The 22429-nt window shown below is 35.9% G+C and overlaps 1 protein-coding gene across 1 annotated transcript in view; it reads left to right on the top strand.

The window, feature by feature from the left end:
* Positions 1-15306, top strand: part of LOC140149190 (ataxin-10-like) — a 29278-nt gene extending 13972 nt beyond the window's left edge. Inside the window, exons 8-9 of the mRNA XM_072171400.1 lie at positions 13730-13793; positions 14721-15306. Coding sequence (XP_072027501.1) covers positions 13730-13793; positions 14721-14908 — 252 coding nt within the window. The 3' untranslated portion in view covers positions 14909-15306. The remainder of the gene's footprint in view (positions 1-13729; positions 13794-14720) is intronic.
* Positions 15307-22429: the final 7123 nt, after the last annotated feature.

Raw genomic sequence — 22429 nt, 5'->3', positions numbered from 1 at the left:
TATTCTAGACCTGTAATTTCTAGTATTACAAACAAAGTTGTAACTGATCCTCTAATTTGCAAGAAACTCTTTTCAGATGACAGCTTTGTTGTGGGTGGGCAAGGTGGGCCGTTTTATCAACTTACCAATCCATTTACATATACATACATTTCCACATACCTCCAAGATTTCTGAAAGATGCAAAAATGCAGAGTAAATCAGGTTTTTTTCTGAATTTGAAGTAGACAGGAGGTATTACAGGATAGTCTGTTGAGGGTAGGGTGGTAAAGATTGAAAAAGCAGTCAAGGGACATAATATTTGGTAGCAGCAAGGGCTCTGGTCACTCCCATTTCAAAAGTTTTTAGGTGGCAAGGTCTGGTTGAATGTCTTTCTCAATTTAACTTGGATACAAGTGTCCATGAGTAAGAGAGAGCATGCTAGATTTCTATGTAAAACAGGAAAGAAAAGCCACAAGAAGTGAAAGAAACATTCAGATAACATGTTTGTGAAATCCCCCTTTATGAAATCTTGCCTTTAAAGGAAGAATGATTGATATTCCTTATATTTGTGAAGTGGAAATACGGACAGGTTGAGACCAGCTCTAGACATTTTATGATTAGATCTGGTCTCACTCTGTGTTACACTGAGAGCTGGTCTCTACTTTTTTTATTCCTAGAAAAAGATTTATATTTTCAAAATGTCAGATTTTTAACTTTGTTTATACCTTTTGTGTTATTCCGCCATTGGATGTTGTGTCACATTCCCCTTGTGTTTACTTTTAATCTTCGCTAGAGAGATACATTGGTACCCTCTTGGATCTATCCTTTGGTTTCCTGCTGGCCAGTTGAAACAGATTTTCTCAATTTTTACATAATTTACTATTAGTAGAAATTTTATTTGAATGAACACAGCTGCCAACAGTGTGACGATTGTCTGGGTACACTGTGTGATGAAGACCCGCTTGTGCGTAAGTTCAGCATAACACAGAAATGAATCCAACCATGCATACTCACTCATGATTGGTTAGTATTTTCATTATTGTTTCCAAGGTTGTGGGTTCATATTGTATTTTGAAATATGCGATATACGATTTGCACACAAGCTTTATGAAATACCCAATGTCTAAGTTATTTGTAAATGGTACTAATACTTTTCATTGAAGAGGAAATTCATATCCAGTTTGGTATCAGAATAATCCTTCCTTTTAATATGCTTACAATTAAGATATATATGCATTCATCATTTTACCTATGCCAATCCTTATGAAAGATATGATAGTTCAAAATGGTAAAGAGACTTTAGGACATGCTGTATGCAGCTTTAATGAAAGGCAGTGAATCCTAGGTGGTTGGTTGATATGGTCTGTAGAATTTGATAAGTCAGGTAAAAATTAAGGGTTTAGAGCCTTTTCTTGGTATTAGAACACTTGGATTCTAAGGAGTCATCAGCTACCATTCTGTCAGTCAGGGCGTTCACTGCACCTTAGCCTGAAAAAAAGTTGGCAATAGTTTATCATATGAAACATACAAGACAAGGCTGTTCATGTAGATGATGGATACTGTCCAAGCAGAATGTGGTGAAGATTGATCCTATTAATTTGCAGGAAGAAATAGGTTGTTCATTACTGCTTCATACTTCCCCTCATGGGTTGTTGAGAGTATATCATCTATGCAATCTGATTAGGAAATAGTCAATCTAGGAGAACATAGTTGGCAAATTGGTCATTCTTGTCATGTCATAATCACCAGGTATTAGTAAGTCATGTTTCACTATTGATGACAGTCGGCTCATACTTATCTATTGTTATAGCTTATTTTAACACAGAATGAGGATTAAGGGGAAATGTAATACCAAAAAGATCTAAGTAACCATGACAGATTTTCAAGAGCATTTTGAATCATCATTATTTTTAATTACTCATCTCTACGCAATGTAATGAGGTGTTTTGATGATGATTGTAAAAGGAACGGGGGGTGGGGCTGGCTGACCCTATTTTGTTGAATGGCCGAGCGGATTTGCCACAATTTTTGGAGCAGCGCCACCCCTCCCTTTAGGGGAAAATAATAAAAGTAGCGAAGACTGGTTTCTAAAAGCGCAGATTTATGCGAACAGAAATATTGCCACCATCAGGGTAAGTTGGTGTGGCAGAACACACCGAGGTATCCGTCAAAGGAATCCTGGTCAGGCTTAAAAACAATAAACAATGAATATTATTATTTGTTAACAAGTTTTATTAAAGTTTTTACTCTACAAAATGCATCTTAATCTACTACATGAATAACAGTTTATGTCACAAATGGCTTACCATACCTGGCTAAAAGGAATGATTTGATTTTAAAATGCACAGCTGTTTAATTGAACAATTAGCAACAGTGTGTTTTTATCTGCTGTTATGACGTTAAAATGGCCTACCATACTTTATTATGACGCAAATGGCCTGCCATACTTTATGTTGTTTTAACACATTACATCATTTTACACAAGGTTTCACAATTTACATTACAAAGAATACTTTTTATATGGTTCATCAAAGCATCCTACACAATGACAAGTAATACATGGTACCTTTTTTTTAGGATTCATCAAAGCACCTGACACAAGTAAATACATTATAAACAAAGGTCACTGCACTATTAACTTTATGCACAAACTATTTAAAATGCCAAACCTTACAACCATTGACTTTTTACCTTACTCCTGAACCTTAATGTCTCTACTACAACTGTACACTATTTCTTTCTACTGGTATCACCTGAGCACCTTTTTACCTTGAACTCGCCAATTCTCCAACTATTTTAATCTTACACAATCCTGAACAATACACGACTCTAACATTGTACACAAATGTTAACTCGCAATTTGAGCGCCTCAAACCTTCAAGGCGTCCCTAAACTCTCACAAAAGCTCTCTCACAACTCGCCTAATCTGCAACTCCTAAATGCATAAACCACAAAAGCGCAATTGCCAACATTAATATTACATTTACAATTATTTCACAAAAATGACATTATGAATGCACACTGCAAGCATTATTTTTGAAACCATATTACGCCTACACACTGAACACATGTTTAGCGAATGTCCGCATGGAAATCTATGTTGCGCACAACCTTCGGGAGTTAATGCTGGGAACCACATCAACACATTCTGCACCACTGCGCAGATTTCCACTTGAAAGACAATCTTTTTATACAAAAACAAGCTTTTTATACAATGACACATTAAGACCAGTACAGACTTCAAAGTGCACGAGGAGTCTGCATGGGCTCAAATAGAAGTCAGTGAAACTTCCGGTATAGCAGTAATACGCCGTAGCCACCCGTCAGTGTTACTAGTATCTCTACTTCGGGTTTCTTCTGTTCTCTGCGTGCCTTTAATAAAATACAACCTGTTTACTCATCAACACACATTTTTGAGCTGGTACACAAATCCCATGTAATTTTATCCAATGCTCAACTTGACAGTCTACAACACAAGTACAAGGTTTCAACAATGGCTGTATCATTTATCACATTACAAAAGATCTATTTTTGTCACACAACAATCATCAATTTCAATGCTAATTTTGTCAACAATGGCTTGCCATACTTTGTTTAGAAATACACATCTTGATAAAAACAGCTTACTATACATTTCACAAATTGAGCATTTTACATAAACCAAGGACTTTAATTCACAAAATGCACACAGAAATACAATTGGATATTAAGGGGTGCTTTTCTGGGCTTAAAGGTAACTACCGGCTAGTGAAAGCAAGAAGACCTGAAGTTGACAATTTTACTGTACTTTCCAACTAATTAAAGCAAGAGAGACCCAGAAGCACAAGAGTCTCCACCACAACCATTTAAGGTAAGGGAAGGCCTAAAATATGACACCATCACATATCCAATATATAACACTGATAGATTATGCAAATCTTGAATCAAATGGTGCACTACATACTTTAATATTCACAGAGCATTTAGCCTAAACCAAAAAATATGATTACATAATCAGCATGCACAAATCTGGTAAATTATGCAACTACATGTTATTTAAAGTCACACATTATTTCAACCTGGCCTACCTTTTCGCAAAGTGCACAATATCTGAACCATGCTCACAATCGCAATTATGACGCTTTTGGCGCACCATACTTTAGCTACAAAATGTCAATCAACATGATGAAATAGCTTCAAATATTTATTTACACAAAGTTTGTACACAAAATGTCATGACAATTTCCAATCATCTGTGCTGCTTATTTTACAAAACATAATATTTTAACCCATTTTACTTTCCACAAGGTTTTGTCCCAATCCCTGTCAAACAATGACCTGAACTTGAACTCTGACCCAATTTCAGATATTTTGACTCTCAAAACAATGTTCAAAACAAATACAGCCCAAAACATTGCTCAAAACACATCCCAATTTGGCAAACATTTGTTTAACTCATCCCCCCCTCAAGAAGCACAAATTGTTTGTTTACATTTAAATATGCATATCAAAATCATAAACTCACATCAAAAATATATATACAATGTCCAATGTCCCATGTCGTCGCCTGTCGATGATGCTTGTCTGCCGTTGTCGCGAGGTGCACTTATCGAAGAAATTAATAAATCCGACATTTTGCTGGCCAGCTTTTTAACTGCGAAATGTCCATTGCGATGCAAGAAAATGACGTCTTCGCTAATTGCTAATCACTTCGTTAAAATACCATGTCCATTGCGTACGTCATGAGCTGCCAAAACTCCATTGAAGATATAACTCCAATCCAGGCGATAATATCCACTCAAATAATGCGAATCTTTCCCCATTTCTCAGCATACTACGAAGTAAAATGTCGTCACAATTATAACTCGTCAACTGGGTAATTTTGCATTGTCCATTCGCTGCTGTCAATTTTGCTCGGTCTTGTACACACGAAAATATTGTCACGGTAATCTCCATCTCTTCCAAATTCTCGTCTTACTCCTCCAGAAAAACATACAAAAGTAATATTATCTGTCCATTTGTCGAAATATTGTCTTCTCTCGCCGCTTTCTACTCGCCTATCCATCACGTAACACGGTCTGCACACAGTCGTCGTCAGTCTCCTGAATCAGTCTTGGTCTGCCTAAATCAGTCTCTCGTCTTGGTCTGAGAAGTTTCTCAAATCGCCCAGCTGAAAACCCACGCCAAAGTTGGATCAGCTGACCTCCGTCCAATCAGCGTCCGCGATTTCCAAATCCTCACAAGGGCGAAGCCGCTTCCTGACTGACGGTGCTTATACGCGCTGAATACAATGGAGAACTTTACAATAACAACTTAAGTGTGGTACAAAAAATACCTTGATGTGGCCGCAAAACACGTGATTATTTGGCTTGCAAAATAATGGAAAAACACGCTATTTATAGAGGGGAAATCCCGTTACAATGATATTGCATTTTCTTTTCAAAAGTGACTTTTTTGTATTTGTATACAAAATATACCATAAAAATTCTCCTAATGGCACATATGGGCACATTTGCTGCAAGGTAAATTTCATTTCCTCTGAAAATCCCAACAAGAATAATGGGTCTCTGCCCTTTTTTCCTGGTGGGATTTTTACAGGAGGGACTTTAAGTTGATGCCTAAAGTTATGTCAAGGGGCCCATATGCCCCATTAGGCGAATCTTTATGGTACATCCATTATATTAGCATTTCCACAGATATTTTTTAGAAATTGTAATGCAGCAACACAAAAGGTTTTCCTAAGTAGAAAAAGGTTTTCCTAACCTTTTTAAGTTTCATTTTAGGATCATGATAATTAAAATAATTATGTGCCTAAATAAATTTATAGAATACTGGACTGAAACAATGTATGTTGTCTGTCATGAGCCAAGAGTAGACAATCAAATGTTAATTAAAGGTAGACTACTGTTCAAGGCCCAAAACACTCATGATCAGGGGAACAAGGAAGGGTGGAGTTCATTGGATGGGTCCCAAGTAACACATTTCCTCAGCAAATTCAGATATGAAGTGAGGTATACTAACAGGTAGAGGTGGAAAATACCTACAAATATGATTATGCCTTGAGTTTTGAAGATTTTAGGGAGGTTTGCACCTTTGAGCTCACCTCTGGATCCATCCCCAGGATCCATCAATGACTTTATTGGTATTTTGTCTGCGAAAGCACATATAATTCAAGCAGGTTCAAAGAGTCGTCAGATGTAACTCAAAGCTGAACTGAATAAATGCCAATTTAGATCAAATTAGATAAATTGGAGAAATATGACTTGTCGCAAGATTTAACAAGGCAGAAGAAACATTTAATTTTTTGTCAAATTCAAAGTGACATCGAAATGGTAGACTTAGCATACCCATGGCACCATATTCACACCATGTATGTTGACATTCAAAACATAAAGCATAAACCAATATTACATGTATAAAATTTTTTGATATTAGTGGAAAGCCTTGAGGCATGGAACAGCGGCTAGTCACCAAAAGACTAGTCACCAAAAGACTCTTGTATGGTAAGTGGTGGTGTGAAATCAAGTAGGAATTGTAACTTGATTTACAATAATGTCCTGGGAAAATACGGCCCTATTTTCTCTAGAATATCTACTACTTGTGGCTAGTGGGATCCTAGGGGCTATCAATTGCCAAGTATTTTCAGAACACCCTACTATATACAAAACAGTGGTGTGCCATTTTCCCCAAAGTTTGGGCTTTTCCCTCGGTCAAAATAAGAAATGGGAAATTTCTACTTTTTAAGCCAAAACATGTCCAATTTTAGGTACTACATGTAGTTTGGATCACCCTCTTAAAGTTTCTTGCCCGCTCCTCTCCCAGAAAAAAATATAAAATCTCGTGCCACCACTGAAATAAGAATACCTAATTAAAATTTTTGCCCAATTTTTATTTTAGCATCTTTTTACAAATTATTATATTTTTATTTAGGAAGTTTGCCACCTACATGTATAAATTAACTTAGTTACCCCTTTCCCTTCAGTAACTGGTACTGATCTCCAAGGGGGCCCTGAGTGACAATTTACAGCACACAATATAATAAAATAAGTTGATAACAATTAAAAGCAATGCATGGAAGCAAAAGTTACTTAAATACAGTATTTACATTGTACATCAGGTCAAGTAATAATTACATTATGATACAGTAATTAAAATTAAAATTAACATTAAAATCAACAGGTTTTTAAAACCCATAAATGCATCAGTAATGTAGAACTAGCTTAGTTCCAATATCGCAACACCCCTCGAATAGTGTGTGCCTTTGTACCGGTGCATGGAATAAGAATTCCCAATTTCTTATTTCTCGACCCAAGGGCTAAGAGTAAAATTGTCCAATTGATTCGTTGAAATTGGCCTTTCTGTTCCTTGTTCTTTTTTCTCAATCCTGTTTCGTTTCTCTTCATATAGGCCAGCATGCATATAAGCTTTTAAGGCTTGACCTAAGAATTTGTTTGAGCCCGGTCCAATCAGGACCCAAGTGTGTGTCCGCCAGACCAGATTGTGTGTGTCCGCCAAATAATTGTGAGCCCATACATCTTCAAATGGCATAAACTTACATGTTTTGAGAAATGGAGTTATCACCTGAGCTGCTGACAAACCACCCAGCAAGCCTCCCCACTCTAGGTTTACAGGTCTTTACAAATGCACACACCCCCTTCCCCCTCTCACACCCCCCACAAAATACTTGCCTGATATATGTGTGTTTGCTATCTCATCATACCTGCTAAATGATGGTGACTAGACCAGTAAAGCCTGCAGGCAAGATAGCAAGCAAGCAACAATCTTGTACAACAAGCACACTCCCTAAGGCAACATACTGTGCTATGTCGTGTAACATGTTGCTTCAAAATAATACATTTGATTAACCTTAGCTGGATGTGTTTTGAACACAACCTGGTGGTCGCCAATTTGAAACCGCAAAATTTGCAACATTTTCGTGCAAATACAAATTGAAAAGGACAGCCGAGTGGACTTGTGTCTGCTTCCAAGTTAAAGAGTAACAAACAGCTAGCTAGGCATTTTGTGCTTCACATTGCACAGTGATATCAATTGATGAAATGAGAAATAAGATAATAATACATTTTAAAAACTATATAAATGTGCGAAAATATTATTGACAACATGTATAAAAAGTCAAAAACTAATTATTATTTTTGAATAAAACTCAAATAATAAGATATATAAACTTGTTTCAAATGATATTTAATTATGCAAATATGCTCACTTGTGCTAACAGTAATACTAGTTGGTTTGTATGTAATATCTGTGGTCACATGGAGTTAAATTCATCCAGAATTGAAGCAAGAAGCATGGATATCAAATATGGGCAATCCTCAGTTTTAAGGGGTTATTATTAACATTGCTTTAGGGTCAAGGTCTAATTAGGGTTAGGTTTGGGTTTGGGCTAAATAATAAAAATCTGTACAAACTTAAGGACTGCCGAAAAGGTGACAGGACAATTAACAAGCACTGATTTTAGTCAGAACGAACAAATTTGCTTGATGCAATTCAACAACTTTTGGACTTAATACTAGCATGAAAGTTCATCTGTGTTGGTAGACTTCATAATTGTAAATTTAAAGTTGTGACCGAAAATTTGAGGTACGTCTTAATTTTGTGTTGAGATCATAAGTTTAAATTTACAACTATTGGACTTAATGTTTGTGGTTCCCTACTCTGAGACTTGATAAGCAATGCCAGTCAGACAATCTCATGCTATTAAACCAATTTCAATGTACAGGTGTTGCAATCATAATAATTGACAACCAATTACACCCTATGAAAATAGATCTAGCTTGTTCTCTTGGTTTTCAAGTGTTTGTGCACCGCAAATGGTAACCCAACAACGGGAAGAGTTTGAAAGTTATTTCTTTGCTGTAACCCAGCCAAGAATACTCACCCCATCTAAATTACTTGTGTACTACCTTGTCAGTTTGGGTTGGTGGTAATTTAGTTGTGATATGTCTTATGCTGCTGTGTCACTTTGAATCATTACTTCATCTTTTTAGAATTATCATTAATTGTTGAATGTTGATGTAAACATTTTTTCTGATTGTTAACCAATTATAATCATTATTATGTTTGATGAATCCAAGTGTGTGAAAATATTGGATCCAAAACATAATAATGATAAAATTGGATGCTTTACGCCCAATATTTATTGGTCTCGCTATGAGTTTTAAAATATACGTCTCGTCCAATATTTTAAAACTCATAGCTCGACCAATAAATATGGGCTCAATCTATCCAATTTTATATCAAATGATGCATTATTCACTGGGGATATTTTAGAAACAGCAAACAACATCAAAACAAAAAATTGAATTGTATGTGGAGTTTGGTGATAAATTTTATTTCCAGCTCTTATTTCATTGAGAGCATTTCACTGTTTATTTGTTTTAATTTGCCCTTATTTCAGTTACAAAGAACAAGATATGTAATGATCGATGGAGTCAATCAGATGTAGCTTCTTCAAGCAGTCTTCAAATTAACCATTGCCAAACATAGTTTGTCTCTTGTAGGCTGGGCAAATTCCTGTTTTGTACAATAAATCCCATGCAAAAATTATGTAGCAGAACTTCTAAGGAGCAACACCAGCCCCACCCCCTTATGGGACAAGGGTTAACATTTTAGTTTGAGATTATATGCCTATCTTTACCCAAGCTAAACCAAGATATTTGTAAAATCTTAATAAACATGTTATTTACATGTTATTTTCTATGCTTTGAAAATTGGCAACAGAAGTTTGCAGCTACCACAGACAGGAACTCTTTTGTGATTGGTTTCCACATGTTCATTGTGCAAATATGAAAGTATTTTACTTTTTCCAACAAATATTGGTATTTTTCAATTAATGTGGTCAGCTGAGGAAGTGCTGTAAGCATACTAAGCTGAAGTTTTCTCAATAATTTCTGTTTTTTGACTTTGTATCAAGTTGTGTTTTGTTCTGTGTATCATTTGTTGCCCAAAAGCAGAAAAATAACAATGGTATGGTGACATAGTACAACATACAAATTTAGAGCGTATTTGTTTTGATAATGAAACCATAAGGAACATTTTAGGAAACTAAACAAGTAGGCAGGTTAAGGAGCTTTGTGATTATTAAAAAATAAAATTACAAAAAAAAATTGTGTTACTTGATTTCTAAACATAGGGAACTTGAACTCAAAGACTGCATCGTATATTTGAGACTATTGAGCAGCAAAAGGGGTACAATTTTATCCCCACACCTATTATCCCCCTACCCAGTCTGTTATCACTTACTAGCAGTATACTTTGTACAAGCAAACTTGCAATTTACAATAAAACATTTACTTCCCTACCAATTTTTCTTTTGTAAACACAGGAAAGGCTGTTCTCTCCACCAATAGGAATGAGACATTCAACTATCAGCAATAGATTCCAATAGCCAGAAAGAGAATTCACAGCCATTCATACTTGGCAATAAACCGGAGTTCAATCATTTAGTGACTTGTAAAGAGTTTGTAAGCAGCCAGCTTGGGGCAGGTTTAATCTGTTAAAAGCTGGATTTAACCCAGCCCTTAGCAAGGATTGTGTTATAGCTACCACCTTACACTGCCCCCTCCTGAGCACCGGGAGACCCCCACATTGACATATGACCCCAAACACCTCAAGATATTCAACATATTAAATTAGATCTTTGTCATGGCTTTTGATACTCAATATAATATAATATTGTTGAATCATGTCACATCATGGTTTTCCCAATCAAATTGGAAATGAATGAAGTAAGTGTCTTTGCTATTCACTAAGGGAATTGATACAATGTATGAGAAAAGTAGCTCAGTATGGGAGCATTTGTCCTATAGTGTTTCCATATAGAAATGCTGGTAATTTACAATTCAGTCATTGAAGTTGAAACATATAAGAACGTCTGAAAAGAGTTTTTATTTGAAACACAGACAATACAGCAACCACCAAGAATTTCAAAAGATGATAGTGATAAGGCAATAGAAACAAATTAGTTTGATCTTACGATGGACCATCGATGCTTGGTTGATCCTTATTATTTATGAAATCAATTAATTGACTATTGTCGTTTGTGATATCATATGAATATTTTTCTATATTGATATTGACCAATATAAATTTAGCATTAATTCCGATTAATTAGTTGATAGTTCATTAATAATAAAGCATCGAAGCAGCATCGACGGTCGATCCAAAGATCAAACTAATTTGTTTCTGATGCCTGAACATGAATGAAAAAATACAGCATAACCATATATGCATCATGACATCACGGCATGACTTGTTGTATTTTGTTGATAAATCTGCAGGAATTGTAAACGTTTTTCCCTCAAATTTTGGCATTTTCTCAAGGAAACTTGTTATTGTTTTTGTTCCGTTTTGTTTTTGACCCAAGGTATTTATTTGGCTGACTTTGAATAAAAGCCATACCATGGGGTATACCACAATAAGCTATTACAGAGATGCCAGGCTCATAGACTACTAATGGAATTGAAACATGAAGTAAACATGATTATGTTCAATTTGATTCAATTTAGTAGTCATGAGATACAGTAGATTTAGGTCCCTGTTTAGATTGATCCTCATCAAGTTGTCAATCAGTATATGAATGTAGAGGTTAATAAAATGGTTCAAAGTAGGCACAAGAACAGTATGTTACTAAATGAATATTTAGGCTAACACCTATTTAGGTTCATTCCTGCACAATTCTTTAGGATTAGTGCTGACAACTTGTTTATTACAGTGCCATTATTACTTCTGTAGGCACTTTTAAAGTATGCATCAAATGTTGTGAAAGTGGTTCCCAATAAGCAAAGTTAGCATGGGACAAGAACCAACATTGGATCAACATCTTATATCACTTATAACAAGCATGAAGGTAGTAGAGATACTACCTTCATATATCAAGCATCATGAATTTTACAAAGCAAGAACATAGTAATCAGTAAAGAATCATTACGAGAAATAAACACTTGGCATGGAAGCTTAGGACACAAATTTCTCTCCCCAGCACACCTGCCCATTGCAGCAACTCATTGACACTTGACTGGTGCTGTCGGATCATACCTATCAAGTTTCACAAAGTAAACTCAAGTAACATTGCCTATTTATGCTCAAGGGGGCTGGCTCCTGTGTGCTTGTTAAACCTTTACACTAACTTGGCATCATGCAGTCATTGATGGTGTACCCCTGAGGTGTAATACCGATGGCTAGAATGAGTCAAAAGTAGAGAGCATGATGGTATGTAATACTATGTTACCCATGTTATATTACCCTTGTTACAATCCATCAGGCCTGGCCTGGATGGGATGGGATGATCGTCAGGTGTGATGATGCACAGTCAAGTCCCTGCAGACTGTAGCAAAATATTGAGGTAGCTTGAAATTCTGTCTTTCTCACCTGCATGGAAGCCTTTTGTACAGATGTTCTAGATTAGTTGTGCAAAGCAGCAGGAACAAACATTGAACAAGGTATTGAACTGAAGGCCTATAGATAATAACATCACTGCTCTTCTCCATCGAACTCATTAGCTCAGTTGGTAGAGCATCAGTCCGGTGATCTGAAGGTCCCAGGTTCAAATCCTGGATGGTCAATGAAATGTTGTCACTGACTGTCATTTATGTATGTGGAGACTTGTGTTAAAAACCTTGTTCATAAACAAACATTGATATTGTGGCTTCATCCTCAGTCCTCATCAGAAGTCTGTTGATGATGCTTTTGGTGTTTCCTATGACTCCTTTGCCTGGTTGATGTCCAGTCTGAAGAAGGCTTTCATACACTCCTATATCAAAGCAGCCAATCAGAAAAGCTGTTAGAAAAGTACGAAACATGCATTGATTGTGTATATTGTGCACTCCGCGTACTACGTTCGCGTCGCGTAGGATTTATTCATTTTTCGGGCGGGTTGATGCATTTATATTTGGTTCTGTTTTCCAACATTTTTAGTGATAATTTGTTATATAAAAACAGTAAAAATCATGTGTTTTGACGAATCGTTAATGAAGATTAAACAATCAGAAAGATACCTATTCATCTCTGTTCATACTATTTTATATATTTTTAGATGTTTCTTGCATATTGTACAAAAATATGACCATATTCTGCAGTGCTAAATCCAAGTCTATGTATAAGATGATTTGATTAACTTTTGTGGCCTAGAGGGGATATGTACCTGCGGAACTCTTGCATGTTTCCTGGTGTGGGCTGGTAGACTCTTGAACACCAAGACCTGTCAGTCTCAGTTTCCAACCTTCAAATCAAAGAACATGTGTCATGGGTGCATGCATTTTTGTTCTATGTTGCATTATTTCAATTCATTTCTTAAAACCAAGGAATATGTTTGACATACCTTGTGACTTATAGTATGGGTTGCTTCTGTAACTATTTATTTCATCATACATTTAAAGTTCCCTAATCCCATTTTCAAGATATTTATGTAATGAACTTTATAAAAATGAAATTTTATTAATTATTTCCACATTTGAATTTACATTTCTGTTAAATGAATTGGCATTTCTCAAAATAAAGTTAAAGGGTCAAATGAATAAGCAGTTCTTAAAATAAATTGATAGGTTGAATAAATTTGTTCTTCTGGGAGTTAAAACTTAATTTTAAAGGTGGAAAAATATTGGAAAAATTTGATTTAGTCAAAACCACACATGTACAATATATTCCCAATCACAGATAAAGGTACTATAACGTTTCACAGAATTGAAGATGTAGCCTGCTAAATACACAAAATAAAGTTGCAACACTTTTTGTTTCTTTCTTTTGATTTCAGGTTCGTGAGCTACAAGGGATCCCTCTTATTTTGGAGCACTGCAAGATTCATGACCAGAACCCATGTATCCTTTGATTTATATGGGGACATTATATTGATGTTCCAAACAACTGAACAGATGAGTTCTTTAATGGGTATTTGCAATTTTTACAAGAAAATCCCCTGTAGAACAATACCGTTGGAGATACAACCCTTCAGAGTAGATCGCCCTACTTGTTGCAATTATAAACGTTCATTAACTAGTGCTTTTAGAGGAAGGACCCATAAGCATTAAACGCTCGGAGCAAACACGTAGTGCATACATCAAACTACTTTCTCATTCAGGTTCAGAAATATGTTCTATTAATGTATAATGTACCAGACTCATTAAAATGTTACATTATCATAAGAGTAAGAGTGGTGTTATGTTTCTAAAGGTAGACTATGTGGTAGTTATATTTGAAAATTCTGTAATGATGTGATTAAGTTTACACATTTATCTCATGTGGAAGGTATAGTGGAAATCATGGGCCTCATACATGATGTGGCAATATTTTAAATGTTAAAGTAAATGTAGCCCTAGCCATGGTGATGTTTTTAGGTTTAATTAATTTCAATCATAAAAAATGCGTATCTTTAATACGAAAGGTCAAATTTTTCAAATGATGGACAGCCTTTCCTCCCAGCTACATACAATTGAAATATGTATCATTATAAAGTTTACTTCGAGGACTTTTAAATGTCAAAAATATCAATTTTTAATGATTTGTTATCAATTTGTATTATATTGCAAAGTTTAAAAAAAAAATCAAAATTATTTGATATCAGAAGGACATTCTTTGTATTTAGAATGCAATTTGGTGTGTCTGGTGTGCTCTCAGGAACCACAAAAAACCCTGTGAAACGTTGCTGTCCGATTCCTTAGATTGGCCAAAGTGAAGATATTACCCATGAGTTGTATTATACTTTTAATTAGTGACAGTGCATTTATTTTCCTTAATTGCTGCCCCAGTCATCAGCCAGTGGGCTATTTTAACCATACGTAACTTATGCGCAGACAACCAAGAGAATCAGGCTTTCATTGCGGGCATGACAACACAAGGTGCAGCACCATCAACAGATTTCCTGAGAGAAATGGGTGTAGAGGTAGAAATGAGAGATGGCATTCCTTACGTTAAAACTACTGCAAAGAAAAAATAATTAGCTGTTGTTATTGTTGCTGCCATATTGTATCCAAGTCATATTTTAGTGGACTGATTTAACTCAAGCTATCAAAAGCTCAACGACTAAGATCTGATCATGTGTGGAAGTGATCCTGAAGTTACGCTAAGTCTAAAAGGTTCAAGCATATGTTGGAAATCAGATATGGCAGATTTTTTTATCTGGCAATGGTGTATTAAATTCAGGGAATTGAATACTCAAAACAGGTTATTTGGATTCACACTCTCATGGACTCAAACACGTAAGAGTGTATGAACTTGGCTCAGACTTAGTCTTTGACAAGACCAGGGGTGGCATCCTTTGCAAGATAGCTGCTATATTACAGTACCAAATAAATCTAAAAGAACCAGAGGTCTGCAAGAATCACCTATGAGTAATTGTGTATTTATGTGCATTTTTTTCTAGTTCTCTGTAGTAACATTTACCATGTTGCCCATGTGGCCCTCAGATCAAAAAATGTTGGTACCCCTGGACAAGATGAAAAATACTGCCCTAAATTTACAAAGTTGGGAGTGATTGCCGAATAGGGTGCAACTCTGCTAGTCTTATTACAAGACTGCCCTAACCCCTAACCCTAAACGCCGTAAACGAGGACTGGACTCCAAGTCTGCAAGTTGCACCCTATTCTGTAATTGTACACAAAGTTGAACCATCAAAAGAGGTGTAGGGGGAAAACAGTTATGGGTGATATAAAGCAAGGGGATCATTAAAGCTCTGTTTATCATTGGTAATTAAGTAAATAGTAAATAACCATCATTCATACACTCCTAGATAGTGAGAACCAATCGGAGCAATTATAGTAATTTACTAGCTGTACATAAATGTTGTATAATTGCACGGGCTCGCAATTTTGCTATAAAAATAGCAAAAATCACAGGATCAAGTTTTTTGCTTGTGTATGAAATAGGTTAATTAGTGTATCACTTGTTGCTTGAGAAATTGTACAAAATAATGCACTTATACTGAAATTTGGGGCTTGTGCATTAGACGCATCAACATCTCAGTACTTATGCATTATTTTGTACACTTTCACTCCCAACAAGTGATATGCATTTATTAACCTATAATTAATAATGACCCCTGTTATTACCACTCACTCCATCCCTTTTACCTGCTACATTTCTTTCACCCATGCCAGGAAGGAAACTATGCTAGCATGGGATGCAGAATTTGAATATGTCAATCTCTATGCAGTAGACAGTGACACCCTCCCTCACACCAACTCGGTTGATCAAGACTTACTTTATCTGTCTTGGGATAGGGTTTGTCTATCTTGAGAAGTGCAGTTCTCTTGGGATACCACTCAGACAAATTGAACTTGAAATGCTTGCACTAGCTGATGAAAGCTACTTTTAACAATCCCACATTGAATTTGATGATGTAATGCTATGATATAGTGAATTTAAATGTTTAAGAGAACTTTGCTGAATCAAGGTTAATGCAATTTTGGTTTGGAACAATATGAATTATGATGTAAATTTAGGGGATGTGTGCAAAATAGTGAGCTAGTTCTGTCTGCAAGCATAATATACCACTTCATCACTAAATAATGGAGAATAAAGGCATGTCCTTATATGTATATAAGGTGAGACAGACATATTTGAACCGGTTTTCAGTTTTCAATATGTTTTAAAACTAGCTTAATAATATTTGACCAAGCTGCTGATCTACAGCTATAATGCCAGTACTTTGAGTCCTCTTTGCATGTCATTTACTACAACAATCTTGACAACCAAAAAACTCTTATTTATTGTTTAATAACCCAGTTTGGCATTACTGCAATTGGCAATTTTCTGCTATTTACTAATGCAACTTTGCGCAATCATTTTTTGTTTAAAAGATGTTAGTGTTAAAAGTCCTGACCATTCACTCATGCTAACTTAAACCAATTCTGCTATTAATAGCATCTTTGCTCAAATTGTATCATCCCTGCGGTTAAAATATCTACAGCTGTTTTGGACGAGGAATATCCCCAAAACAGATGAATAGCAGTGACAAAAGCAGCAGCACCTTAATACTTCATAGGGAGATGTTTACAGAATTGGTGTATCTTTTACATAACCCCCTTGACTTTGCCATCAGTATTTAACAGCCAACTAATTAATATCACAAGACGGTATGGGCTTTAAAACGTTCACCTACCGCAGTTTGCACACGATTGTTAACATTAACAGTTTGCGATAGAAACATCCAAAAACAATATACATTAGTGACATCTATATTGGTTTCCATTGAGTTTTAAGAAACCAAATGTAGGTTATTTCATTCGTTTCTCAAGGTCTGACTTGTCTTTAATGTCCACATCATGTAACCAAATTTGATAAGTAGATTTGTGCATAAGGGTCCTTATATAGACATGATAGATAAGAAAACATTCTTGGGCATTATACTTGAATCAAATTAACTTGTCAAAATTTAGATTTGCCCATATAGATTGTTAATTTAGCTCATCAATCTTTACTCGACAATATCTGAATATCTACCAAACCCATTTGAATGCATTTTCGCACACAAAAAGTTAGTTTGAGTTAGCTGTGAAGAGACTTGACACAGAGCTACTCGGGAGATCGAGCAAGGAGGAAATGATACAGTTACAAGTTGTCTGCATGTATCGTGCGTGTTGTGTCGTCTCATCGGAGCACGGTTTGAAACTAATAGAGAACGAATGATACACGGCATGTAATGCCAAAACAAAATTGTTATCATCATTTGTGAGAAATAACGGGGTTCCACGAATGCACTACCGACGCGACGGTCTGGATCTACTATTCCAAAATATTTTAGGAAAATAAAGTTCTCTTGCGATCTCTTTCAATTTGGTCCGTATTGCTTGAAAAAAATCTCAGTAGAGATTTTAACTATCCCAGCCAAACTTTTCTGAATGGACTGAGTGAAGTACGTTTCTGAAGACTAGCTTCCCTGTAAATTTGACAGGGTCTTGCTTTAGCTAGGCTTATATATTCCTAAAAGACCAATAATACGCCGAAATGAAAGCTTGTCGATTGATGTACGTAACGATATGTGGATTTGATTTGATTAAGCCCCTTTATTCATATCATATTTGTCCCTCCCCTTCTTTTTGTCTTAGACATGTTAGAGGTGCATAGCGCCTGTTCGCTCCAGCCATTAACTGGACTTTTTCTTTAAAAACTTTTGTTCCTTTTATGATATTGTGTAATTTTTGATGTATCTTATGTGCAAGATGATATTTCTGTGCCAATCAATCAATCAATTAATCAATCAGTCAATAAATAAATGAATAAATAGATAAATACCCCCAATTACACCCGCACTATATCACCTGTTATTTTAGTGGCAAACGTTGGACACTCAATCTCACCAAGTAGCAATTTGACGTTACCTCATTTTCGACGTGCAGACACTGCCTTTAGGAGAATTCCGGATAGCGACCTAATAGTTCGCCACATCTCATCTGCGGAGTTTTCCTGACCAGGACGTGTCTTCACGCTGAAACCAACGGTGAGGTATATCTCACCTTTATGAGGAACTGTGTCCTAACCTCCAAATTGAACGACACTATTTAATGCACATGAATGTTATCGGAATACAGCCCTATAAGCTACTTTACCCGAGCCTATTATAATAATGTATAACTTGAACAATTATGATGCTATTTTTGTATGTAGTGGATCAACGAGCGACTGTGAAAGATGTTTGAGTATTCATTATGTTGATTTTCTTATCTTCGTCCACAAATTCAATCAACTTGACTTTTATATTTCCTTTTGGCGGGTTTTAGGCCTCCTGTGTAGAAAGTATGGTTATATTTCCTGTAAGGTCTTCTGATATTCACGCGCCTGTCGCGACAAATCGTGTGCGGGCTGTATCAAATTGTTTAAAACTTTTACATTGTGCACAAGAACTTCAGGGCGAGGTTACACTCTGATCAAGCCTTTATAAAATATTCCTGGACACAAGAATGTTGCCTTTGTTCCTCTTGATTAATCTGAATATCGCTCGATCGTGCGTGAATTTTAGTCAATTGTAAATTCAAATGAGTCAATGAGTCTTCTGTATCATATTCAAACGTGTAAAATCAAATTGATAAGTATAGGTGCCCCTGAGGTGCCACAGAAGTTTGGTGAAACTAACGAATCATGAGTAAAGAATTTTGCTTGCCCGCGTAGCTTGTCTTCTATGTCTATATCCTGAACGGGCTAACGTGGATATGCGTTTTAAACGTAGTGAACGTTATTAACGGTATATTAGCGTTCTAAAAAGGAAAGTAGCATTGTAACAATATTATCATGTTGATAGTAGGCCTAAAACATTAATGTTATACGTTGTAACGTTCCAAATTTTCCACACAGCTGATATATAGCCTATATTTAAAAACAGTACAAGATACGTTAGATGTCTGTGTTATTTTACGCCAAAAACTTGATTCATTTGGGGCCTTTTGCGCCAAAAACTTGATTAATTTGGGGCCTTTTACGCCAAAAACTTGATTAATTTGGGCCTTTTACGCCAAAAACTTGATTAATTTGGGGCCTTTTACGCCAAAAACTTGATTAATTTGGGGCCAATTCGTTATGATTTGATTATCTAAACTGATACTTAGCACCAATTCAATATTTTATTAAATCAGATAAGTGTTAAACTAGTACTGAGGTCAAATGCTTGACATCCCTGCCCTTGCATTGGATTGAACCTGCAGATATCACACCACCAAATAAATCCCATAGAGATGTACTAAATTTGCCCCAGAAAACGTCATTTTTTATTTTTTATTCCCAAGAGCGACTCAGTTCTTAGCGACAGCTATGATGGTTGAAATTAGCCCTAGCCTGATCGCTCTGTCTAGGAAAAAATATAGGTTGACCATCATTATTTTTTACGACTGGCCCTCAAAGTCTATGATGTCTGGAAAGTACCTAATTTACCTGCAAAATCATGCCAGTGTTTCTGTATAGAAAAGACTGCTTAAAATCATCAACAAATATTCGATCTCTCCCATCTGTGGTACACTTGCAGGATTTGATATTACTAATCACGACAAATCCAAATTTAACCAAAGTAATGCAGATTTCTGCCGATTTTAAATTAAATCTATGGCTTTTTGTGAGAAATGCATTCAGGGCGCACAACCGTATAATATTATTTGGTGGTGTGAAATCTGAACTGGTTTTACCATAACCATTACTACGTTACAGCATTTCATTGAATCTTCACCGTGTAGCATATTTAGCTCGAAAATAAATACAAACTTGGTGCCACAATTAACTGAGACACTACTGCCAATAAAATTAAAACACTTTTAATTCTGCATTCAGCATTTCTTTAAAAAGTCATTTATTTGTACAATATTAAATAATGTACATTATGTGTAATTAATATCAATCATACATTTTCAATTGAACTCATACAATCGTTTATATCATCAATCAATATTATTGTTATTCAGTAGTCATTAAACACATTCAATTTAAAGCAAATCACATATTAAAGTTTGAAAATAAATACTCTTTGTCTATACAATAGTTTGTCCATTGGCATGCATGTATTTCAGCATGTTGTGGGAAGCGGTGGTGTACATTGCATCCTCAAAATCTGCTCCGAGCTGAAATTTGCTGTTCCAATCATCACAAGGGAGACATTGCTATTAAAGTTTATCCCAATCATCGCAAGGGTGACATTGCTTTCAAAGTATATTTGCTTGCATGTGATGTCAACGTGTTAGAAATGACTGCAAACTGTCGATATTTTGAATCAGATTTTACTATTATTTTGAGACACCTTCCTTTATATCATTAATATTTAATCGAGGGAATTTGACCTTTCATCATGTTCATGGCACCATTAATAACATTAACATTGGTCAATTGCTTCACAAAAAAATTCTTTGTCGAGTTTGATTTTAATTGCTCCAGTTATTAGCATATAGCCTATTAGAAACAAAAAGTTGTCGTGGTGCTATACACCACCCTGAGACCACTTTCTTGTTCGTTATCATCTAAACGAAACACTAAGTTTATAGGCCAGTCAAAGTATGAAATCACCCACGACTAATTGCAACAGAATCCATTCCAGCACCATTCATTTCAGAAAAGCATACTTAATACTTTAACACATCAAAAGTCTCCGAAAATCCCAGTATTGGAACAGTACTTAATTTGTATAAATCCAAAATGGCCGCTTATGCAGCGGGTGAAATGTCAAAGTTTGACCTATCTCCGAAGTACAGGTCTTGAGTTATAGGGGAAAAGGTCAAATGTCCAAATTTGGATTCTACAGGGGACAAAAATTGAATTATTCTCTGATTTTGTAAGAACACTTGTAAGAACATTTAAACAAAAACAAGGAATAGTTTGCCATATCTCAGATGGTTTGTTACCTTGGTAACACAGCAAAAAAGATCAAAATCCATTGAGCCCTGTTGACCTTGACCAATTTAGTGACGTTACCTATGTAAGAAAACATCCAAAACAATGCAACTTTTCTCATTTTGAATCATTTTTGCCAAAGAGACCAGTTGGATTAAAATTGGAGCATTTTGCTACTGTAGACGCCCGTGGACCCCAAACTTGGACCTTTGACCTTTTTGCCTATAACTCAAGAATCCTTATGATGAGAGCAATACATTGGTATGCTTTTTAAAAGATTTGACCAACTTTGAAATTTCACCCAAGCGGGCATTTTGTATTAATGCAAATTCAGCACTGTTTGGATTTCTAGTATGCTTTCCTGAAATGTATGGTGCTGGAATGGATTCTGTTGCAATTAGTCGTGGGTGATTTCATACTTTGACTGGCCTATAAACTTAGTGTTTCGTTTAGATGATATGAACAAGAAAGTGGTCTCAGGGTGGTGTATAGCACCACGATAACCTTTTGTTTCTAATAGGCTATAGGCTAATAACTGGAGCAATTAAAATCAAACTTGACAAAGAATATTTGGCGATGCGCTGCATGTATGGTATCACGTTGCCATCGTCAGATTGTTATTTATATTGTTAAATAGGTAGGTCAATCCCCGGGGGGCACTCAACTTTGGAGGTGACGCGTATGTAGGGCTGTTAAGACCCCTTTTTCAGCATCGCTGTCACCCAAAGACCCCATATTTTTTACGAACACATGCTCGCTCCGCGCTCTGTCACCCGAAGACCCCTATTTTTCCATTTGATCTGTCACCCAAAGACCCTTATAAGTTCAATTTGAACAGCAACTTTCATTTATCACTGATTTTGTTACTTATTTTGAAAAAATAAAGAAATTTGAAGCCATTTAGAACTAGAATTCGATTTTCGAGGTTTTTGTGGCACTGTTTTGGTTCTCACCCAAAGATTCCATTTAAAAAAAGGTCATGTTCTCGCCCAATGACCCCATATTTTTAACCTTTTGCTCTCTCCGTATGCCAAAAATCAAGCTCTCACCCAATGACCCCATATTTTTTACATGTTGCTCTCACCGAATGCCCCTTAGTGCGAAAGCGCCAGCCCTACACCTATATCCATTTCAAATTGAAGTGCCCCCCCCGGGG

The sequence above is a fragment of the Amphiura filiformis genome, chromosome 3 (assembly GCF_039555335.1).
Source record: "Amphiura filiformis chromosome 3, Afil_fr2py, whole genome shotgun sequence".
Lineage (NCBI taxonomy): Eukaryota > Metazoa > Echinodermata > Ophiuroidea > Amphilepidida > Amphiuridae > Amphiura > Amphiura filiformis.
Note: the sequence above shows the minus strand (reverse complement) of the source record. Positions and strands in the feature narration are given on the sequence as shown.